This window comes from Crinia signifera, chromosome 11 (genome assembly GCF_055691185.1).
Source record: "Crinia signifera chromosome 11, ASM5569118v1, whole genome shotgun sequence".
Lineage (NCBI taxonomy): Eukaryota > Metazoa > Chordata > Amphibia > Anura > Myobatrachidae > Crinia > Crinia signifera.
The window spans coordinates 117,112,727-117,136,341 of record NC_139227.1 but is presented as its reverse complement, the minus strand read 5'-3'; the positions used below and the strand labels follow the sequence as shown (position 1 = coordinate 117,136,341).

At 49.5% G+C, this 23,615-nt stretch overlaps 1 protein-coding gene and 1 non-coding gene across 3 annotated transcripts in view; one reads left to right on the top strand and one right to left on the bottom strand.

Moving 5' to 3' along the window:
• The window catches only part of LOC146045536 (para-nitrobenzyl esterase-like), a 35,738-nt gene extending 29,747 nt beyond the window's left edge, over positions 1–5,991 (top strand). For both annotated transcript variants that reach the window (XM_083164452.1, XM_083164451.1), the window contains exons 6-9: positions 2,047–2,105; positions 2,213–2,380; positions 3,773–3,994; positions 4,077–5,991. In XM_083164452.1, coding sequence (XP_083020578.1) covers positions 2,047–2,105; positions 2,213–2,380; positions 3,773–3,994; positions 4,077–4,219 — 592 coding nt within the window. In that variant the 3' untranslated portion in view covers positions 4,220–5,991. The remainder of the gene's footprint in view (positions 1–2,046; positions 2,106–2,212; positions 2,381–3,772; positions 3,995–4,076) is intronic.
• A 6,245-nt stretch (positions 5,992–12,236) lies between these two features.
• Positions 12,237–12,355, bottom strand: LOC146046457 (5S ribosomal RNA). The gene has a single exon (XR_014465897.1). It is a non-coding gene; the product is annotated as a 5S ribosomal RNA (ribosomal RNA).
• Positions 12,356–23,615: the final 11,260 nt, after the last annotated feature.

Below are 23,615 nucleotides of genomic sequence, written 5' to 3'. Positions count from 1 at the left end.
GAGATTGCTAGACTAATGAGGGAGAGAGGGAGATTGCTGCTATGTCAGGGAGTCTCCTGCAGAATGCAGGAGGGGAGGTAACTATGATGTAACAGTAATGTGGGCTAGGTGATATGAGGGAGATTGCTAGACTAATGAGGGAGAGAGGGAGATTGCTGCTATGTCAGGGAGTCTCTTGCAGAATGCAGGAGGGGAGGTAACTATGATATAACAGTGTAATGTGGGCTAGGTGCCATGAGGGATATTGCTAGACTAATGAGGGAGAGAGGGAGATTGCTGTTATGTTAGGGAGTCTCCTGTAGAATGCAGGAGGGGAGGAAACTATGATATAACAGTGTAATGTGGGCTAGGTGACATGAGGGAGATTGCTAGACTAATGAGGGAGAGAGGGAGATTGCTTTTATTTCAGGGAGTCTCCTGCAGAATGCAGGAGGGTAGGCAGCTATGCTCTACAGCAGGGGTAGCCAACACCAGTCCTCGAGAGCTACCAACAGTTAATGTTTTCCAGGTCTCCTCACAGAATCACAAGTGAAGTAATTCGCTCCAACTGTGGATCTTTTACAATGTGTCAGTGAGTAATGAGTACAGCTGTGCACCTGCAAGGTGAGCTGGAAAAATGTGCACTGTTGGTAGCTATCGAGGACTGGAGTTAGTTACCCCTGCTAGAGTAAAAAAAGGGACACCAAATACAACATATATGGACATGGAAGTTGTTCCCATATGGGAACTTTTTTCTTTCAGGCTTCGTAGTTGGATTTGCAGTAATTATTTTTTATTAAGTTGAACATACACAGTGGGAGGAGCTAAAAGAGGTGGGAAGACTACATGAAACCAAAAGCTGCAATCAGATGGTATCGGGCTTCCCTTCAGATAAAATGATCATAGCGCCTACTACTGGCGGATACATTTATATTTGTCAGATATCCATTTATATGTTAATATCTGTGTTTATGCTGCAGCACATGGAAGAACTCCTGGCATTGTGAAACGGTTGACAATGGATTTAGGAGGGGGGCGGAGAGGTCTTTTTACTAACTCTTTGAGCCCCAAGTGAATTTGTCAAAATAGGTGTAAGACTTGCCAAGCAAACACTTGTATTCATCATAATGACCGGTAATGTTTCCTTATATAGGAAATATAATCATTTTTTGCACAACATTTTTTATTTGAATTTATATAACAAATGTGAGCGACGCTGGTATCTATAGCGGATATTTTGCACAGCCTTAGGGGTCCATCCTATTTATCCCAATGTGGGCGGATGATTTGCCAAGGAGTGCGAATCATCACGGCACCGGGCGCACTTTACGGCGGGCCGAATTCGCTGAAAAGTGCTCGCACCTCCATAGGGGTGCGAGCAATTCAAATTTTCAGCCAATTTGTCCCTGCGAAGGGTGCGAGTTAGGCTGAATTCGGGTGCCGTTTTAAGGGTGAAAACAACACCCGAACGGCAACTCGCACTCTTTGGGGGTTAATAGGATCGAACCCTTGGAGTAAGATAAAGTGGCTGGAGATAAAGGCCCTGTTTCAGGTTGATTTGGATAACAGCAAATTTGGCCCGGGGACCAGTGTTGCGGCTCTGCGCATGCGTGTATGTGAATATTACACTCGCCGAGGCGTTCATACGGGTGAATCAGGACCAAAGCACCAGCCAACCAGCTCCAGACATTTAACAAACTCAGGGGTAGATGTATTAAGCGGTGATAATGGAGGAGAAGTGAGCCAGAGGAGGAGTGGCCCATGGCAACCAATCAGCTGCTCTGTATAATGCTATATTATATATATAATATCTATATGCAAATTATAGATGTTACTTATGTGCTGATTGGTTGCCATGGGCCACTCCTCCTCTGGCTCACTCCTCCCTTATCACTGCTTCATACATCTACCCCACAGCCTGAAACATGGCAGTTAGGAGCAGACTGGCTGATACTATTAATAAATAGACCCCTTAGTTCTGAAGCCGTTTATATTCCGTGTTTATCATGTAACTATGGAAACCATGCTGAAGATGGGTTAGAATTATTTTGTGCCCTTCTTCTACAGCCCAATGTATGCCAACATTTCCCGGTGGACAGAGGACGATTACTACTGGTTTGTGAAGCGTAAGTAACGGGTGATCTGGTTGTACTGGATCTGGCTCCGGGCTGTATGTCCCCAATCCCCATGAGGTGTGCAGGATAAGCCAGGGCTCATGTCATTCTGTTTCCAGAGAACCTGGACACGTTTGGGGGAAATCTGTCGGAAGACGCCTTGTCCCTGTATCCCACCTCAGAGTTCTGCGCCCGGCCTGAGCGATGTGTGGAGAAGACTTACATGACCATGGTGTCGGACCTACGGGTCTCGTGTCCTAAGAACGAGCTTGCCAGACAAGCCGCAGGTATGTATAGAGTGTGTGTGTGTGTGTGTGTGTGTGTGTGGTCTATCACTATCAAAGGAACCCTTATTAATATATCAAATTTAAAAAGTGTGCTGCGTATAGGGCCTAATTCCAACCTGATCGCTGGACAAATTTGTTCTCAAAATGGGCACAACCATGCTGCACTGCAGGTGGGGCAGATGTAAACATGGGCAGAGAGAGTGAAGGGGCAAACACATGGTACGCATGAGACACCATGCTCCTGGACATTGGGGGTTATTCTGGTTCACTCCTGCTGGCAAATTCCTTCTTAGATGGACAAAACCATGTGCACTGCGGGTGGGGCAGATGTTACTTGTGCAGAGAGAATTAGATTTGGGTGGGGTTTTACTTCAAAGTGAGATCTATATTGCAGTGTAAAAATTAAGCAGTCAGTATTTACCCTGCACAGAAACAAAATAACTCACCCAAATCTAACTCTCTGCACATGTTACATCTGCCCCCCCTGCAGTGCACATGGTTTTGTCCATCTAAGAAGGAATTTGCCAGAAGGAGTAAACCAGAATAACCCCCATTGTCCCATTAGCCGTGTGCATATAGATGGCCAGTACAAGAGTGCGGCTTGGAACAGTAAAGAGGGCCGAGCACATCAAGGGACCTTGCCCGAAAGATGGTGATCGAAGCCGTACACTAATTTGGGGTCCATGTGCTGAAATCTTCAAACGGACACAAACAAAGCACGTCGGCCTTTCCATGTGTCAACCAGTGACATGACTACCGTTTACTTGTGTTGACCACACTGCACCATGGCCACATAATGGGCCTGATTCAGACCAGCTCGCTGAGCAGTGTTCTTCCGTTGCTTAGCAAGCCGGTATACGCCTCCCGCCGGGGGAGCGAACGCCCACCCCCGACAGAATGTCCTCTCCCCCTGTACTCTGACACACCCATTCGCATGCGGGTGTACGGGCGAAAAATCATTTCATGGTCACCGACCATTGAATTATTTTTTCACTGTTCGCAAATAGAAGTTTATTTGCCACGGAGATGTCCGGATATGATGCGGGCACTGACGTCATATGATGGCAGGCGCCACGCCCCATGCAGGCTGTGACATGCTAGTGTTTTTCTGGATGCACCCACCCATTGCCATGGGACAGACCCCTGCCCGCCCTCTTCCCACCCCAATATGCCCTGCAGACACATTGGAGACAGTCACTGGTGCTGAACCAACCAGAAGCTATTCACATATTAAACCCCACCAGCACCAGCACCACGTTTAGGAGAGAAGGCAGTAGGAAGAGTTTGCATGACTCAAACACCACCATACGCAGGACACAAGGAACTGTTTGTAGGGACCTGTGACCCATAGTCCAAACTCTTAATGGAACCATTGTGTCTTTGTAATTGCAGCTGCTCTGTCCAGCCCGGTCTATCGCTATGAAGTCATCTATACTCCATCCCGTCCAGTTAAACTCAATAACCTCTTCTCCTACGAAAGCTGGTTCTCTTTTCACCTGATCGATACTCTGGCATTTTTCGGAACCCTGAAATACAGTCTCGGAGAGACCACAGAAGAGGACACCGCTTTCCAGGAGCTCGTGAGGAAATACTTCATTCACTTTGCAAGAGAAGGTAGGAGAACAGACAACAACATTGGACAGGCCACGGGGTGCAGGCAGCTACGGTATCTAACAGGCCTTCTGTCTATATACAGGAAGCATGCCGCCTGATTGGCCGGAGTATCCCAGTGGGACAGCGCTACTCTCTACATCACTCAAGGTGGAGAAGGACCATCGTTCTGCCCAGTGTTTGCTGTGGGAGAAGAACAACATGTTCCAGTATGCCTGGATCAACTGAGATGGGGTCTTGGGCTAGAAGCCCACACCTACTAGCCAGGGACAGTGGATACGGAGAGATCTATGGATTTGTAGAGTGAAACAACCTGATTCCTACATTTATAGTGAATCACATAGTGGGACTTATTTGTCTTGGACCATGTGCCAGAGATGATTCTGTAGCTATTTATTAACATTGATTTGTCCTGGTGTCAGAGAATGGCGCTGCTCGAGGCCGGAGCTTGTCATAGCAGGTGAAGGGGCTCCAATGAATAGGCTTTGCAGGATTTGGATTTCAGGCTTTCTGCCTCAGATAGAATAGACCACTTATTGCAGTATGTATCAAGCTCATTTATATGACTATGACGATTTTATACATATCAGGTAGGTAGCCATAATATTACATTCCCTGCATTAAGCTGATAACAGTTACTTATATAACGCCAGTCTGTAACAGAGAAATGTAAAATGAGGAACAAACAGTAAAAAAAACAAGACTGGGAACTAACTGACAGAGAGGTAAGAGGGCCCCATCCCTGTCGCTGCTGGAATCACAGCTGGATCCTGTTGCTCCCAATGGGCAGTATTCAATGAGAAAAGTTCTCCGTGTTTTGTGGAGAATTTGTGCTTTGTTCGCCTTGGATGGAGCATTTTGCTCTCCAAAAGCGAGCAACCCTATTCAATGTGAAATATTCTCCGTCTTTTTAAGTGATTTTCTCCGTCTCTCTCCGTGTAGCAATTCTCCATCTTTTGATGGAGAGCTGGAATGTGAACTTTTGAACGTAAAGGTTTTTTTTTTAAATTTTGGTGTCAAAAAATCAGTTTTTTTTTCCTGTGAAGGGGCATGTTATTTTTATTCATGTGCTTATAGCACATGAATATATATTTAATTTAAAAAAAAATATTTTTTTACATTTTTTTTTTTTTTTTACACAGTGCAGCCAGCAGGGGGCCCAGCGCTCGAGCCGCTCATTAGATATTCATATATTCACTGCAGCCGAACGTAACTATGCACGAACGGTGCAGTGAATACTGGGTCCCCCGCTGGCTATAGGGGGGTGCAGCCTGGGTCCTGGAGAGGGAGACTTTAATCTCTCTGGCTGCTTCCGGCTCCCTGAAAGCTCCCTGCTCCCTGCAGGGGTTAAGACTCGCCGCGAGTGGCGGCGAGTCTTAACCACATTGAATAGAGGGAGCAGGAGTGGCAGCGAGCCCTCCGGAACACGGAGAGTGCATGGAGAGCTAAATAAAACGCTCTCCATGCACGGAGAACTTTTTCATTGAATACTGCCCAATGTCATGCCGGGTTCACATTGTTTAGTGTGTATCCAGCATTCGGCCTAAGTCTCCTATTTTCCATGTAAGGAGCATCACAATTCCACAATGCAGTAGAGGAAATGTTAGGAGACGTTGCTGTCGTCGTTCTGGTCCCTGCATTATAACTAGACAACAATTCAGAGATTTAGAGGGTAATGGGGGAAGCTAACATACTTTATAATGAGTGCCAGATCTTCGATACGAACAACAATTTTATATATATCATCTATATATATGTCTAGTGTCCATGAGTCTCCGAACCACTGCCATCTGCTGGCAGAGAGTGAAACTACGTCTATTTCTCAGACATGCACAAACACTGAAGGTAGCAGACTAGCTTTCGAAGCTTTTACTTTAAGCGTGCTTACACATCTATCTCTATCTAACAATAAGTAAATTGGGTCCCAGGTGCAGTAACGCTGCTGCTATTGTCAGTGATTTCTTTGCTTTGGGTATTAAACACGTACTATGTACTATGTATATATTTGTATTGCAATACTTGTTGCGCCTGGTGCTCATCACTATGGGCCAGATTCTCTAAGCTTTAAAAGTGATAAAATGGAGAGTGATAAACAACCAGCTAAAAGATATCACTCAGAAAGGGGCTTATGAGCAATATCTTTCTCGATATCATCTAGTTTGTACACTCAATATCGCTAACGATGCATTGTTAACATTGATTGATGTCCGCTGAACATGCTGGTGTAATGTAGTGGCACTTCTTATTATTCAACTAGGTGATTCATCACGCCCTACGGGCACTCTTCACACCGGCGTGTGCATCACACTTCACACTTAACATGTGAACGCCTTTAGTGTGTGAAATCTGGTGTGTATTATATGGAGGATTACCTGTATTGGTACTATAGTTAGAGGTTTCAGTTTTAAGATGAAAAGGGAATATGATTGTGAAGAGGGTGCAGGTTATTTTGTTGGTATGAACAGTGCTTACAGGCGATGGGCATCTGGTGTTGGTGTGGCTGGTTGCAGGGGTAATGCGGAATGTAGAGGGGCAGGGGCAGCGTTTTGGCAGGTGGATGTGGGGGGGCTGGTGTGGTGAAAAGGGGGGGCTTGGTGTCGTTGGAGGGGCGTTTTTTTTGCCAGTGTTGGAGATGCATGTGGGTGGTGTGGGTGTGTGAGGTGCAGGGGTGAGGGTGCTGTAGTTGGGTGGGGGGTGGTTGACGCCAGTGTTGGAGGGGCGGTTGTGGGGTTTTGGGGTGGGTTAGGGAATGGGTTTGGGCATTTTATGGATGTGTGTAGGGCTGGTGTAGCGTTGGTGGGGGAGGTGTGGGAGGGGCGATTGTCGTGTTTGCGCAAGTGGATGGCGGGGTGCTGTGGGTCGTGGTGGAGGAGCGGTTGCGGTGTTATGGTGTGTTGTAGTATGGTGTGTGGCATAGGTGTGCAAGTGTGGCGGGGGGTGCTTGTGGGTGGGCTAGTGTGAGATTGTGTGGGTGGTGGAGTTACACGTGTGGTGGTGGTCCCTGTGGGTGGTGTGTGTAGGTGCACCGGTTGCGAAACATGCATTTTGCTGTGGGTGTGGTTGGGAGACAGATGGGTGCGTGGGTAATGTGGTAGGGGGATGAGCGGGTGCAGTGTTTGTGCTGCTTGTTGCGGGGGTACTGTGGGATGGAGAGGGGCAGGTGCAGTGTTTTTGCAGGTGGATGTGGGGGTGCTGCGGGTGTTGGGGGGGGGGTGATGTTGTTGTGGTGGGTGTGTGAAGGTTGTGTAGGGGTGTGTGAAGGTTGAGTGCAAGGGTGCTATGGGTGTGAAAAGGCATTAGGGGGTGGTGTGTGTTGTGAAGTGGCGGATGGGGGGGATATTGTGTGTGGTGGAGTGTATGTGGGGTGGTTGGCCATGTGGGTTGGTTAGGTGTCGTGGTGCACCGTTTTAGTGCGGTGGTGCTGTGGATGTAGTAGCAAGGGTAGTGTGTTTGGATGAGGCATGGGTGCGTCGGCAATGTAGGTGAGGATGGGCAGGTATGGTGTTGCCATGGGTGGGTGCATAGATACTTTGAGTTAAGGTATTTGGGGTGGAGGTGTGGCGTGTGTTGATGTGCCAGGAGGGGCAGGTGCAGTGTTTTGGCAGGTAGATGGGGGTAGTGTAGGAGCGGCGGAGTTCCTGTGGGTACTGGAGGGGGTGGTGTTGCGTGCGTATTGTAGTGGTGTGGGTGAGGGAGGGTGCTTATTGGTGTGGGGGCGGTTGCGTGGGACGGATGGGCGCATTGGTAATGCGGTAGGGTTATGGGCAGGTAGAGTGTTGTGGGGGTCTAGGGGGGTTAGGAGGTTGGGGTGGTGAGGGTGAGTGCATTAGTAGTGGGGTACGTTGAGTGGCTGCAGGTTGGTGACAGTGTACAGTGTTAGGGGTGGGTTTTCTGCAAGATAGTTAGGCTTGCGGGGAGGGGGATGTGTATACACTGTAGTTAGGCTGCGGGGAGGGGGATGTGTCTACACTGAAGTGAGGTTTGCGGGGAAGGGGATGTGTATACACAGTAGTTAGGCTGCGGGGAGGGGGATGTGTATACACTAGTGAGGGGGAGGGGGATGTGTATACACTAGTGAGGGGGAGGGGGATGTGTATACACTGTAGGTAGGCTGCGGGGGAGGGGGATGTGCATACACTGTAGTGAGGCTGCGTGGAGGGGATGTGTGTACACTGTAGTGAGGCTGTGGGTAGGGGGAGGTGTATACACTCTAGTGAGGCTTGCTGGGAGGGGGATGTGTATACACTCTAGTGAGGCTTGCTGGGAGGGGGATGTGTATACACTCTAGTTAGGCTGCGGGGAGGGGGATGTGTCTACACTGAAGTGAGGCTTGCGGGGAGGGGGATGTGCATACACAGTTGTTAGGCTGCGGGGAGGGGGATGTGCATACACTGTAGGTAGGCTGTGGGGAGGGGGATGTGTATACACTGTAGTGAGGCTTGCTGGGAGGGGGATGTGTATACACTGTAGTGAGGCTTGCTGGGAGGGGGATGTGTATACACTGTAGTTAGTCTGTGGGGAGGGGGATGTGTATACACTGTAGTTAGGCTGTGGGGAGGGGGATGTGTATGCACTGTAGTGAGGCTTGCTGGGAGGGGGATGTGTATACACTGTAGTGAGGCTTGCTGGGAGAGGGATGTGTATACAGTGTAGTTAGGCTGCGGGGAGGGGGATGTGTCTACACTGAAGTGAGGCTTGCGGGGAGGGGGATGTGTATACACAGTAGTTAGGCTGCGGGGAGGGGGATGTGTATACACTAGTGAGGGGGATGTGTATACACTGTAGGTAGGCTGCGGGCAGGGGGATGTGCATACACTGTAGTGAGGCTGTGTGGAGGGGGATGTGTATACACTGTAGTTAGGCTGTGGGCAGGGGGATGTGTATACACTGTAGTAAGGCTTGCTGGGAGGGGGATGTGTATACACTGTAGTTAGGCTGTGGGGAGGGGGATGTGTATACACTGTAGTTAGGCTGTGGGGAGGGGGATGTGTATACACTGTAGTGAGGCTGTGTGGAGGGGGATGTGTATACACTGTAGTTAGGCTGTGGGCAGGGGGATGTGTATACACTGTAGTAAGGCTTGCTGGGAGGGGGATGTGTATACACTGTAGTTAGGCTGTGGGGAGGGGGATGTGTATACACTGTAGTTAGGCTGTGGGGAGGGGGATGTGTATACACTGTAGTGAGGCTTGCTGGGAGGGGGATGTGTATACACTGTAGTTAGGCTAAGGGGAGGGGGATGTGTATACACTGTAGTTAGGCTAAGGGGAGGGGGATGTGTATACACTGTAGTGAGGCTTGCTGGGAGGGGGATGTGTATACACTCTAGTTAGGCTGTGGGGAGGCGGATGTGTATACACTGTAGTTAGGATGTGGGCAGAGGGATGTGTATACACTGTAGTGAGGCTTGCTGGGAGGGGGATGTGTATACACTGTAGTTAGGCTGTGGGGAGGGGGATGTGTATACAGTGTAGTTAGGCTTGCGGGTAGGGGGATGTGTATACACTGTAGTTAAGCTGCGGGGAGGGGGATGTGTATACACTGTAGTTAGGCCGCGGGGTAGAGATGGCCAAAACGGACCACTCAGACGAGTCGGGACCCGTCGGATCAGTCAGCGAAAAGATCTGGATCGTTCGCACGAAACTACGGCTCACATTGAAAAAGGGTTAATTTTATATTAACAAAGCATAAAATCTCGCGAGATTTCACCTGTACTTAATTTTGTTTGAATCCACCGGGTAGGAGGGTGGGACATTTTCGTATGAAAAAGACAGACCGCTCACTCGTTTTTTAAAGGGATCCGTTCAAAAGATACGCTTCGTTCAGGAACGACCCATCTCTACTGCGGGGAGGGGGATGTGTATACACTGTAGTTAGGCTGCAGGGAAGGGGATGTGTATACACTGTAGTTAGGCTGGCGGGGGTGTACTGTATAAATAAAGTGAGGCTTGCAGGGGAGGGGATGTTTAGGTAGAGTTAGTGTGTGTGTGGTTACTAACCTGGGCTTAAAAGGAGGCAGCTTTTTGGGGACACGCCGGACCAATGAACTATTGCATCCTATGGGGACCTCCGCTTCCAGGGTCACTGCAGGCTGCTTGTCCCTTCTGTTCACCCTTCTGCCACTGGGACCCGCATGTCTTCTGGTCCAGTGGCAGGCACCCTGCTTGTGTCCTCTTCTGCTCCCTTTCATCAGGCCAGGCCGGCCTGACTCCTGCCATACATTCAGAGGCCGGTGCAGCAGAGAGCAGACACATGTGGGGAGGGAGAGACTCTTTGAATCCCTCTGCCAGCCTGCGCACACATACTGGCACTGTGCCAGTTAAGTTAAAGAATTAAAGAATGAAGGGGGCGGGGTGAGGCTGTGAGCAGCGTGTGCGGAGAGGGGGGGCAGTTGGGAGTCCCCCCAGCATAAGGAATACCGAGATTTATGTCTTACCTGTTAAATCTCTTTCTTCGAGGACGTCAGGGGCCACAGGGATAACATTGGGTAGAGAGTGAGATCATGACCTTTCCAGCACCAGAAAGAATAAAACTTCTGGACTGCCCAGAGACAGCCCTGGCTCCTCCCTCCTCTACCCCGCCTCCTAGGCTAGCTTACTTTCAGTTTTTCCCAAAGCCAGGCAGGAGACAAGATAGAAGGAAGAGAAACCCATACAGTAACACATTCAACCAATATATGTGTGTGTGGTTGCTCAACAGAGAAACCATAACTGTGACATGTATAAGTACCTCAACAAAGGAACTTTTAACTAAGTTCACTCAACGGAGGAACTATGAACTTCAATACCATGAAGCAGGCGCGGCAGGGAGGGATCCCTGTGGCCCCTGACGTCCTCGAAGAAAGAGATTTAACAGGTAAGACATAAATCTCGGTTTCTTCTGCGGCAGACGTCAGGGGCCAGAGGGATAACATTGGGATGTCCTAAAGCAGCCACCTAAGGGTGGGGACGCGCCTGTGCCACGGCCAGTATATTCTGTCCGAATGCCGAGTTCTGGGAGGCAAACATAAAAAACGCAAAAAAGCGTAAGAAATCGTTGGCAGACGACCAAGTTGCCGCCTTGCCAAGTTGCTCTGCCGTTGCACCACCTGTAAAAGCCTGAAACACACCCACAGATGTAGTGGAATGAGCCCGTACCCCTGCAAGAACCGGGAGTGAGGTGAACAAGGAATCCTGCTTGATAAATGACCGCAGATATCGGCTGGCCATAGTCTGCATGGTAGCAGACCAGCCCCTCTTATGAATTCTCTAGTGTATAAAGAGAGAGTCAGATGGCCAAAGTATCACAGCGTGATGTACATAGACGTGCAAAGCACAGACCATCTCCAGTTGATTGCTGCCTAGGAGAGACCCCCAGCCTACGAAGGGCAGGGATCACTATCTCCTGGATGACCTGAAATTCAGGAACCACCTTGTGAGGTGTAAAGTAACGTTTCAAAGAATCCGTTCTATGAGAATGAAAGACTATGAAAGGCGATTGACCTGACAGAGCCTGCCGGGCAGACACCCAGCAGCAACGGTCAACAGGAAAACCGTTGTCCCAGTTAGCCTGTAAAGAGCCCTAAAGGGCCCAAAGAATCAGAGAAAGATTTTATCAAACCACCATGTTTGTAACAACCAGAGGTTGGATATGCAGGACCCCCTGCCAGAATGAGCGGAGATCGTACCACAAAGCTCATAGGCTGTGGAATACAAAGGAGAGAGCCGAGCCCTGTTCCTTTAAAGAAAACAGGCGGAGGCCAGCCCCCACTACTTCTACCAAAAGGACAAAACCCTAGACAAACGGTAAATTCTGGGATTAAATTCAATCCCGTGGCTCTTAATAAGGTTGTCTTAACAGCCCTGTGAGCGGTTCTGGCCCCAGAGGCAGACAGATGAGAGAGACCCCTGACAGGGTCCGCAGATCCGAGAACCAGATTCTCCTGGATTAAGGTGCCCCCACCTCCACTTTTAATGTACAAATTACTTTGAGGAGGAGCAAAAATGGGGAAAAGCCTACCTCCGAACGAATAGCCACTGGACTGACATAACAGAGCGTGGACTCTGTAACCTGCAGGGTCTCGAGACCTGGACACATACAGGGTGACCTGGTAAATGTGACGAAAAGCCATCAATCTACCATTGGTCCACCCCAATGGCCTACCAACCACAGGAACACCTCCGAAGGGAGGGTCCATCTGCCGGTATAGTTTTGCTAACAAGGCCGGGATCTTGCGCTGCACCCATTGGAAGAAGCGGGAGGCCTAAGCCTACAGCACCTGGTATTCCCAGACGGTCTCCCATCCAAGTACTAACCAGGCCTGACCCTGCTTGGCTTCCAAGATCAGACGAGATCAGGTGTGTTCAGGGTGGTGTGGCCGTAGGCTCATAGCCGGCCCACTCAGAGTGTCACCCTAGTGGTTGATAAAAAACCACCCTTTTTGCATCACCCGACTGGATCTGCACAGGGTGACCTAGAAACCAAGATTCTACCTTGCAGAAATCCCACAGGACTGTCTTTTTCACTTAGGTTTCAAGACAGAAGCATCTTCCAGTCTATGCCTTAAGATGTACTGTTGCGTGTATAAAACACGGATTTACCAAAAGGATCAGTTTTGGTTATAATGTATGTGTATGTAGATACATTAGAAAACAAACAGGAAACTATATCGAACCGCTGTTTGAATGTAAGAAGCGAGAATGCTGGCCCAGCACCGCTATATATATCCACATATATATATATTGTGTATGTACATGTATATATATATATACACACACACGTACATACACAAATGCCTACAAACATAAACATATGCATTCATGTACCCCTATACAATAGGTCGTACAGATTAAGAGGCAACATATTGGTATATAGCATATGGTGGCGCTGAAATGAACAAGGCCGTCAACATTGGCAACCAGTAAAACTTCTACCAAAGTGAGATTGCGTCCCTGAAGGGATGCATAGTCAAGGCCATATTAGCTTTTAATTATAAAAGCTACAGCCAGTGTTACTCCGCTAACATAACTTAAAGGAGAACCATAAGAAATGACAAACCGAATTGTTTTTGGGAGAAAACGGGAGTACCTGGAGTAATCCCACGCAATTACGGGGAGAATATACATAAACTCCACATCGTTAGGGTAATGGCATTGTTTGAATGGAACCCATGTTATCTATAACAGCTGGTGTTCCCATGTAATCTCAAACGAGATTGGGCATATCCAGTGTGGTATGAATATAGATTGACATCAGTGCCGTGAGGTAGTAATGCCAACCATTACACAGTTCGTACTGCACCTCCACAGCTGCATCTCCCAAAAATGCTACCCCGCTGGGGTGCAAGGCTACTAGAGGCCAGTCAAATTATCTCAAATGTGTGATCTGCATGCTACATGCATGTGATCCTAATGTAAATCCGACTACATAGTCAGATCCCACACTGGATTGTATTGTGTGTACACACCACAACCAGCTCTATATGTGACAGTGCAATGTTCCAACTTCCAATGACCAGGAATACCGAAGGTTATCCTGTGGAGAAATTACACTTCAGAGTCCACCGTTGGTGACGTTTGCCATAGTGCCCTGTCAGAACATGAAATAACCCCTGGTATTGTGGGGACTGAATTCTTATAGCCGTGCACCTTGTCTACTTAAGAGACGGGAGCGTTGCTGATTGAGCTATTGCTGATTGAGCTATTGCTCTATTAGGGTAAAACAGGAACCTGGGCTATGTTCCGACAGGGTTTAAAAGTTAGCAGAGGTGTCTTACATTAAGTGTCTGGACCAGAACTGTAATGGCTGCACACACTGTGATTTCTAATTGACTTGCTATGGAAAACTTTGCTAACTCATGAGTAACATACAAGTCATGCTATCTGCATTAGACATTGCTGCCCTTGCCTTCGATTAATAGAGTGACCTCTGTGTCACTCTGATAGCAGGGTATAAGACTTTCTGCTGTCCTCTGTATGACCTAGCTGGCAGCAAACTGTCCCCCCATAAACTGTAATCTGAGAACACAGTATCTTTCTGGAAGAAATCAAGAAGGGGCCAGCCAGCAGATACACATTGCACAATTAGAGGCTTATTGCAGAAATCTAACGATCTCTATGTCACAGATAAAAATACATCAGGGAAGGCAACAGGGACATGCCTCAGATGACAGTGTAAACGGAGTTATACACTTTCCACCTGCCAATATATACACTACACACACACACACACACACACACGGAGAAAGAGTAGGTAAAGGTAACCAGAGATAGAATCACTGGATAAGAGAGACAGTATAAGGAGATGAGCTGCCAAAGGCCAATCAACAACACCATGGTATATAACACAGGAGCGTTATGACCTAATTTACATACAGCCCAATACTGTCCCACTATGCTCTAAACCCCACTGTCTGATCACAGAACCTGGGGAAGCTACTGCATTCAATATGCAGTTAACCAGGACAAGCTTGAGCACAGCCCTGGCATTAGTAGTCAGGAGCCTCCAGCAGCGTGCAATGGCGGCAAGTATGTTAAAATGACCGCCAGAACCGCGTGATAGCTGGGAAAAAGGGATTTTTGTAAGAACTTACCGTTCGAATCCCTTTCTCTGATATGGTCCTGGTGACACAGCTTCACATTGGGATGTAGGAGGGTCCGCAGGAGCCAGGCACCTATCCTAAAGCTTTTGGAGGGTAGGCTCCTCCCCTACTGCATCCCAGATTCCTCAGTTCAATCTTTCAAAGCCACTGGAATACATTAACTCAGTACAACGCCTGCACATATTATATGCACAATTTTAAATTTAACTTTTCAACCAATTATAACATGAAACATCATGAACACTGGCATACTTACTGAGCGTAAGGGAGGGATCGCTGTGTCACCAGGACCATATCAGAGAAAGGGATTCGAACGGTAAGTTCTTACAAAAATCCCTTTTTCTCTTTCAATGGTCCTGGTGACACAGCTTCACATTGGGACGTTCCAGAGCCGGTCCTTTTGGGTGGGTACGCTCAGGTCTGCAGTTCTCATCACTGCTCGCCCGAATGATGCGTCCACCGACGCGAAATCATGGAACCTATTGAATTTGGCAAAAGTATGAACAGATGACCAAGTGGCAGCCCTGCAAACCTGCTCAGCTGTTGCCCCATGTCGAACCGCCCAAGAGGTGGCAACCGACCTGGTGGTATGCGCATTAATCCTGGCCGGTACAGGCCTACCAACTTTAGTATATGCGAACACAATAACAGAGCGCAACCACCTAGCAATGGTCTGCTTAGAAGCAGGTCAACCAATTTTGTGTATGTCATACAAAACCAGTAAAGTATCAGTCTTTCTGACACTCTTAACTCTGTCCACCTAAACGCGCAAGACGCGCACAACATCCAAATTCCTCAATTTGTCCCTTTTCCTAGAACCCTCTGGGGGTTGAAACACAGGCAGAACCATCTCCTGATTTAGATGAAAAGCAGAGACTACTTTTGGTAAAAATCTTGGGGTACTGTCCGAAAGACAGCCCTATCATCATGACATATAAGGGAGGGAGACTTGTAGAACAAAGCTCCCAACTCCGATACTCATTTTGCTGACGCCACCGCCAACAAAAATACCAGCTTCCCTGTAAGGAAACTAAGGTCAGCCAACCTTAACGGCTCAAAAGGCGCCTTTTTAAGGTACTCCAGAACCAGAGATAATTCCCCTGGTGCTACTGGTTGCTTGTAGGGAGGTTTCAATAGAGAAACCCCCTGCAGGAAGGTCTGAACTTCCAGTATTAATGCAACCCTTCTTCGGAAAGAAATTGACAAGGCCGAGATATGTACTTTGAGTTACTGAAGGCTTAACCCAGAGGAAAGTCCATTCTGTAAAAAAACTCCAACAATTTTAGCCATTTTAAATCGGGATGTGTGTGACTTCTATCTTTCACACCATCGAATATAGGTCTTCCAGACCCTATAATAATTTACAGAAGACTCTCTGGCTTTAATCATTGTGTTAACCACCACCTCTGAGAATCCTATATTCCTCAAAATGGCGGTTTCAACAGCCAGGCCATCAAAATTAATCAAGCTGAATCCAGATAGTTAAACGGTCCTTGTTTTAGACGGTCTGACCTCAGAGGTAGACGCCATGAGTCCACAGAGAATCTCTGAAGCCTCGAGTACTAGGACCTCCTTGGCCAATCTGGGGCCACTAAAATTACTGGAATTGTCGGGGCCTGTATCTTTTTCAACACTCTTGCCAGCATTGGAACTGGCGGAAAAACATAAAGAGAATTCCCCTCCCAGGGGATAGACATGGCATCCACTGCTTCTGCCAGTGGATCCCTCATCCTGGCATAAAACCTGGGTACCTGATGGATGAATCTGGATGCCATCAGGTCCCCATCCAGGGTTCCCCACCTCCGTGTAATCTGGTGGAATACTTGTGGGTTCAGGCTCCATTTCCCTTCCATCAGCTCCTTCCTGCTCAGGAAGTCGGCCTCTATATTCTCCACTCCTGGTATAAATATTGCTGATAATGCTGGAACATTCTGTTCCGCCCACAAGAAGATTCGGGACACCTCCCACATAGCCAGCTTGCTGCGTGTGCCTCCCTGGTGGTTCAGATACGCCACAGCTGTGGCGTTGTCAGTCTGAATCCTTAAAGGGAGCCTCTGCCAACTGTCTCTCGCTAGAGAAATCACTTTCCACACAGCTCTCAGTTCCAAGATGTTGATCGGTAAGGCAGATTCCTCTGGAGTCCACAAGCCCTGCAGACGCAGGTCCAAGACTACTGCCCCCCCAGCCCCTGAGACTGGCGTCGGTAGTGACTACCAGCCAGCTCCAGGACTGCAGTGACCGACCCCACTGAAGGGAGTCCACGTCTGTCCCCCATTTCAGGGAGGCTCGAGTTTCCGAAGACAGCACTATCTGTTCGGATTTCATGGTCTGTGTGATTCCTGACCAAGCCGTCAAAATATTCCACTGGAACACCCGAGAGTGGAACCTGGCAAACTGCCGCGTCTCGAAAGACGCCACCATCTTCCCCAGCAGCTTGAGGCACCTCCATACTGATGTGCTCCGAGAGCTGAGAATCTCCTGGACTAAGGCAACCAGATCCCTGGCCTTTGCCTCCGGTAAAAATACCCGATGTAGATGGGTAACCAGAATGACCCCCAAGAATTGGAGTCTCTGTGACGGCACCAACTGAGACTTTTGTAAGTTTAAAAGCCAGCCGTGAGCCTGCCAAAAACCCGATGGCTTCTGCCAAGTGACTCTTCAACATGTCTGCTGACTCCGCTCTGAACAGCAGGTCGTCCAAATATGGGAACACCGTGATTCCCCTCAGTCGAAGCACAGCCGCCATTACAGACATTATCTTGGTGAATACCCTTGGCGCTGTGGCCAGGCCGAAGTGCAACGCCTGGAATTGCAAGTGCATGGTCTCCTATCTCAATAGAGCCTGATGTCCTGGGTGAACAGGAACATGAAGGTACGCGTCCTGGACATCCATGAACGCCAAAAATTCTCCCTGGTCCAGGCTTAACAGCACTGACCGTAGAGACTCCATTTTGAAATGGTCTACCCACCAATGGATAATTAACGACTTTAAATTGAGAATCGGTCTGAAAGACCCGTCTGGTTTGGACACCAGACACAGAGTGGAATAAAAGCCTTTTTTCCACTCCGCTCTGGGGACCGGGATCACCACACCCTTCTCTAAAAGAGAATGAGCCGCTCCCAAGGGAGCTGTACGGAGCCGAGCCCCTTTTGGTATTGGCGTGGGAATGAATCTTCTTGGAAGACGACCTTTGAAGGGAATTCTGTAACCCTGGGTTATAATTTCTAACACCCAAGAATCCCGGTCTAACAATGCCCATGCGTCTTTGAACAGTGTCAGATGTCCCCCCATCTTGACCACCGCCGGGCAAAACCCTTGGCAGTCATGCAGATGGTTTGTCCTCTCCTTTGTGTTTGGTTTCTTATGAAAGGAACCAAATTTAGACTTTAGGACCTTTCCCCTGAAGGGCTGCCCTCGAAAAGACGCACCTCCTCTAAGGGAGGGCCGCAAGGCCGGCCTGAAAGCAGAAAAACTTGATGTCTGCTTGGCTGCAGGGACTGGCAGGAAAGTACTTTTGCCACCTGTGGCCTGCTTAATAATCTCTTCCAGTTCAGAAGCAAATAACAGCTTTCCTTTAAAAGCTAATGCCTCTAAGGCTTTCTTAGACACATTATCTGCCTCCCAAGCCTTAAACCAGAGCACTCTCCTGGCATTTACAGACACTGTGGAAACTCTGGCAGCCATTTTGAGAGCTTCCTCTCAGACTCCAATACATGCTCTGCAGCCGTTTTTAAGCTTCTCTGCAAGCAATAACACACAAGGGTCAGCGTGTAAAATAGTGCACAAATTTCTGGCCCACACGATCATGGCCTTAGAGACCCAGGCTGAAACAATCAGAGGGCGTAGGGTGTACCCCACCCCTTCAAATATTGCTTTGAGGTTACCCTCCAGCTTTCTGTCTGCGGGGTCCTTAAACGCTGCTACCCCTTGTACTGGTAGCACAGTGGCTCCACCTGTGGCTTTGATACACGTGCCACAGAAGCATCTACCACTGGGACTTTTTTCCAGAGGTCAGCATGCGCCTCAGGCATGGGGTACAGGCTTAGAAATCTTTTAAGTATCTGAAGCCTTTTATAAGGGGTTTTTCAGGCCCCTTTGCAGGGAGATATCAGTTTCTTTACGCTGTCTCATAAAAAACAACCTTTGCAGGAGTTTATCCTTCACAGACAAATTTAATGCCTGTTTAACAGCAGTAATAAAATCCTCTACCCCTGAGGCTGAGGACTCTTCAGAAATATCACCCTGATTGGTATGTCTGTGTACTCTCCTTCCTCATCAGCAGCTAATAATGGCACTGAATAAGACCTTTTAGGGGTCCCCACAGAATAACCATAAAACTTGTCCAACAAGTAATTTAAACCTGCTGATTCCCATAGCAGTATCCTGCATGACCTGTAATAAATCAGGATCTGTCTGGGTCCGAGGCACAGAGCTAGGGGACTGCTGAGAGAATGGCAATGGTCTAGGGAAGTTACCAGCCATCACTCTGCCTGTCCAGTAATGCACCAAAGCATTTTCAGACCTGCCCAGGGCTTAGCCCACGCAAGTTCCGATGCACTACCCTCTGGGGTTCACTCCCCATGGGTTTCACAGCAGCGCAATAAATACATAAGCCCCCCTTATCTGCTCAGGGACAAATCTCAGTGTACAACCACTGCAAGCGCTCAATGCATTTAAGGCTCCCTCCCCCAAAACCACAGACTGTTGCTCAGACATGATGTTCTCAATTAACACAGTCACAGCATTAAATGTACAAACATTATATACAGAACCAATATACTCAGTTCACTTAGCTTTCTGTAGTCTTCAGAATGGGGAAAGCGATGCCCAGGAAATCCAATCACTCTGTCAGGATCTGTAAGCCAGCTCAGCTCCGCTGCAAGCGTTCTGAATGGCGCCAAAACAGAGTGAGGGAAGGGACCAAGTCCCTGCTGCTGCGGGGTCTGTGACTTTTGCCGCCAACTACCCCCAGACAGCCGCTCCCATTGTAGGATCTCCTAGTTCCAGTATCTCCCCCTCAGCTGGGGACCACTCGGAACATGCCTGTAACAACACTGCTGTCCTCTCATATCAGGAGCTCAGTGTGTAAGCTCCGCATAAAATGGCCGCCGCCATCACGGAGCGCCTGTCCCCCATGATCCCCACCTAGCGTGAAGCCGGTTTCAGAGCGCTCCGGAGCCCAGGCAGCTTCTTAAAAGAAGCTGTAAGCGCTGCACAGGGAGGCCAGACAGCGTCTCCCATGTGCACAGTGAGCTGACAGGACGCGCTTCTGTCAGCTCCTGCTGCGCTAGCAGTGTGAGGATTCACTAATGAGAATCCTCACACTGTGCCTACCTAGCTAGTGTAAAAGTTAATAAAATAATAAAAACCCTAACTAACTCTACTCCTTCGGCTGCTCCGGCAGCCCTTTAGAATAGCACCCACTCCAGTGGGCACCTAACACGAACTGAGGAATCTGGGGAATCTGGGATGCAGTAGGGGAGGAGCCTACCCTCCAAAAGCTTTAGGATAGGTGCCTGGCTCCTGTGGACCCTCCTACATCCCAATGTGAAGCTGTGTCACCAGGACCATTGAAAGAGAAAGTACCATGGTCTCTGGGAGCAAAACCCTGCGGTAAGCTCCCCTCCTGACCAGCTACGTCCTTACAATGGCGTCCCTTTTTGAAAGGGTAGCCGCGCCATCAGGCTATACTCATATGCCCAGGCTGGCCGTGGTACTTGGGCCAGCCTTGCAATGTGTGCAGGACACCAATATAGGAGTCCCTGTGTCACTATCGCTGTCCTCTGAGATTGTACAAGAGGCAGCTAAACTGGTACAGCTAACACCTATACTTCTGACATGCAGTGATGGTGTTAACACAGTTATGAGACATAGCACAATGCGAATAATAATAAAAGTGGCACTGAGCTCCGCAAAGCACAAAGGCCGGCAGGAGCATAAAGTACTGTACCCTGTGCTCCAGTAGGAGAGGTACAGGTGGGATTTGCCCATATGGCCCAGCAGTGAAGAGATGGAACTCCAGAACGGCAAGAAACTCTCTGTGTCCTTCTTACACTTGCAGCAGGCAGGCAGGAAGAGATCAGGGCTGGAAACCCCGTGGGTACATCCTAGCTCCTGTCTCCGGGGGAGGGGCTGTGTGAGGAGAGGCTCCCTTCCCCCTACTAGCAAATGGCCACCGGGATTTCATGACTCATGCGGCGTCGGTAAAATGGCGGGGATCTGGCGCTTGCCGGGCGGCCCCGCATACCGACGCCGCTGCCCACACTCAAAGTCTCCCTGGTGGTCCAGCGGGACAGAGTGCACAACACTACGAGAGGCGGCGGTTCTGCCGCTTGCTAGTGCAGCCCGGCGATCCCCCCGCCGAGCTGCTCAGCCGCTATACCTGCGCGCGCATTCGCGCTCCCGGCGGGGAGCGCGTTACCTGAAAGCGGTTGTCACCGCTGAAGTCCCGGTCCCCGTCGCGGCTGCTCTCCTCAGTGCCCGGAGCCAGCCGACACCAACACTGTGGAAGCCACGTGGGAGGTGTGCGGCTGCCGGGTTCCGGGTGATGGAGCGCAGTGCCGGGGTCTAACAGACCCCCAGCGCTGCTGCTCTGTCACTGACCAATAGTCAGTGTAAAAATAAGAATAAAAATTAAAAACGAAGTTTAAGCTGCTTTAACAGCAGCCCTTTCAAAATGCGTGTTGGCTCCTGCCAGCACAATCAAAACTGAAAGTAAGCTAGCCTAGGAGGCGGGGTAGAGGAGGGAGGAGCCAGGGGCTGTCTCTGGGCAGTCCAGAAGTTTTATCCTTTCTGGTGCTGGAAAGGTCGTGACCTCACTCTCTACCCAATGTTATCCCTCTGGCCCCTGACGTCTGCCACAGAAGAAAGACGCTGTGCACATGCGCACAGCGTCTATTCAGCAACGCAGAGGATGAAACGGGCGCGTGACCCGGTGGGACATAATTTGCATACCCTGCCTTAATTTGCATAGACCACTCCCCTTTTTAGCCGCGAGGGTCCCGCTTCATACACTGAACAAGTTGGGAGGTATGTGGCTGTGCCGGTGCCTTCCCATCACTGCATAGTGTGTGTGGGCTGTGGGGATGTGTGCACATGATGGGGAACTTTGTCGGTTCCCTGCAGCAGCTGAGCTATAGTGTTTGTGAGGACTGGAGTCTGTGACTGTGTGTATAACTTCGCCCATGACTCCGCCCAGCGTTATACACACAGTCACAGACTGACAGTTCTGGCTAAATATATAAGAGATACTGTATGTATGTATGTCAGCGTTGCCGACTTTTGGGCTGCCCTCTCCGGGAGAGGGCAGCCAGCAGCAGGAGGTAGGGGCGGGGCCGAGCGCTATGACGAAAAAGGGGGCGGAGCCAGAGGCGGATCTCATCAACAACAACAAAAAAACATGTCATTTTAGCAAAATACGCTCACCGCTGCTTGCGCCACTTCTCGCGCTGCCGCTGCTCCTGCTCTCCATACTTCAGGCCACTGTGTAATGAGTAGCTGCTGTATCCAGCGCTACTCACAGAGCCCGCTGTGGCTTTCATTTACATAATCGGGCAGGACATCGCGCTAGTAGGACCCAGCGCATCATGACTTGCGCATGCGCAGTCCGACTTTTCAGCTTGCAGGCTGAATACCCGGGAGGATCCTGGGTATTTCCGTGAGACCGGGGGAATGGGGCAAAAACCGGGAGACTCCCGCAAATTCCGGGAGGGTAGGCAACCATGATGTATGTATGTTATGTTTAAAATAAAGAGACTGTGATGTCTACGGTCCTCCTATGAGGGAAGTCAGCCACAGAAGCCATATCGATGGCTTTGAATGAAACAGTTCAAATTTGCAGGGGAGTAGAGGTGCCCCCCTAGGGAGAGGGGGCTTCACGGGAGTCGGGGGGGGGGGGGGGGGGGGGGGGCGGAGCTATGCGTCATGTACCTGGACTTTGAAAAAATAAAAATATTGATATTGCTGTGCCATCAATGTAGGGAAACCATCTGGTTCTCCCCCATCGATGGCAAAAGTATTCGTCATCGGCCATAAACCATCGATGATTTCAAATCATCGATGGATGATAGCCACCCTACCTCTGATCCTTAGGCTACCCTCACAGCATGGACCTGTGTCTGAGTATACCTCCTGCCTCTCCCTGCAGCTTCACTATCCCTCTTTGTCTCACCCCCTCCCTGTCCAGCACCTGTCCCCCTCTCCCTGCCCAGTACCTGTCCCCCTCTCCCTGCCCAGTGTCTCGACCCTTCTCTGCTCAGCATTTGTACCCCATCAGCCTGCCCATAATCTGCCCCCTCAATCTCTCCCTGCACATCTGTCCCCCTCTTGGCCTAGCATATCCCCATCTGCCCCCATGTCCCCTGCATCTGTCCCCTTCTCTATTGCCAGTATCTGCCCCCGCTCCCTGACAATCATCTCTCCCTCCTCGCACTGCCCATGACATTTCCCCTATTACTCTCTGCCCATCATCCGTACCCCGATCTACCTGACCATCATCTTTCCCCTATCAGTATCTCCCGACCATCTGCCCCCTCTGCCAAGCAACTGTCCCCCCCCCCCCCCCTCCTCTTCCCACATCTGTCTCTCTCTCTGCCCAGCATTGCTCCCTACATCTGTCCCACCCCTCCTAGCACCATGTGCAATGTAATGTAAATAAGAGGACACTACTGTATGGTGTCATTAAATAGGGCCATGCCTATTTCTTATGATACCACACCCTTTATTTGTGTGCGCTGTCCCTTTAGGAAAAGGAGGGTGCTTGACACCCTGGCACCGGCCCTTCAACCGCTTGAGAGAACCTGCTGCTGAATTCAGATTGCTCTCCACCTGGCCCCACTGAACGATTAAAGCAGTGCGGGTACTTTTCATTCTCTACCTGCTCTCAGTGTGTGTGTGTGTGTGTGTGTGTGTGTGTGTGTGTGTGTGTGTGTGTGTGTGTGTGTGTGTGTGTGTGTGTGTGTGTGTGTGTGTGTGTGTGTGTGTGTGTGTGTGTGTGTGTGTGTGTGTTTTTTTGGCAGGGGGGGAGGTGTGTGTGTGTGGTTTTT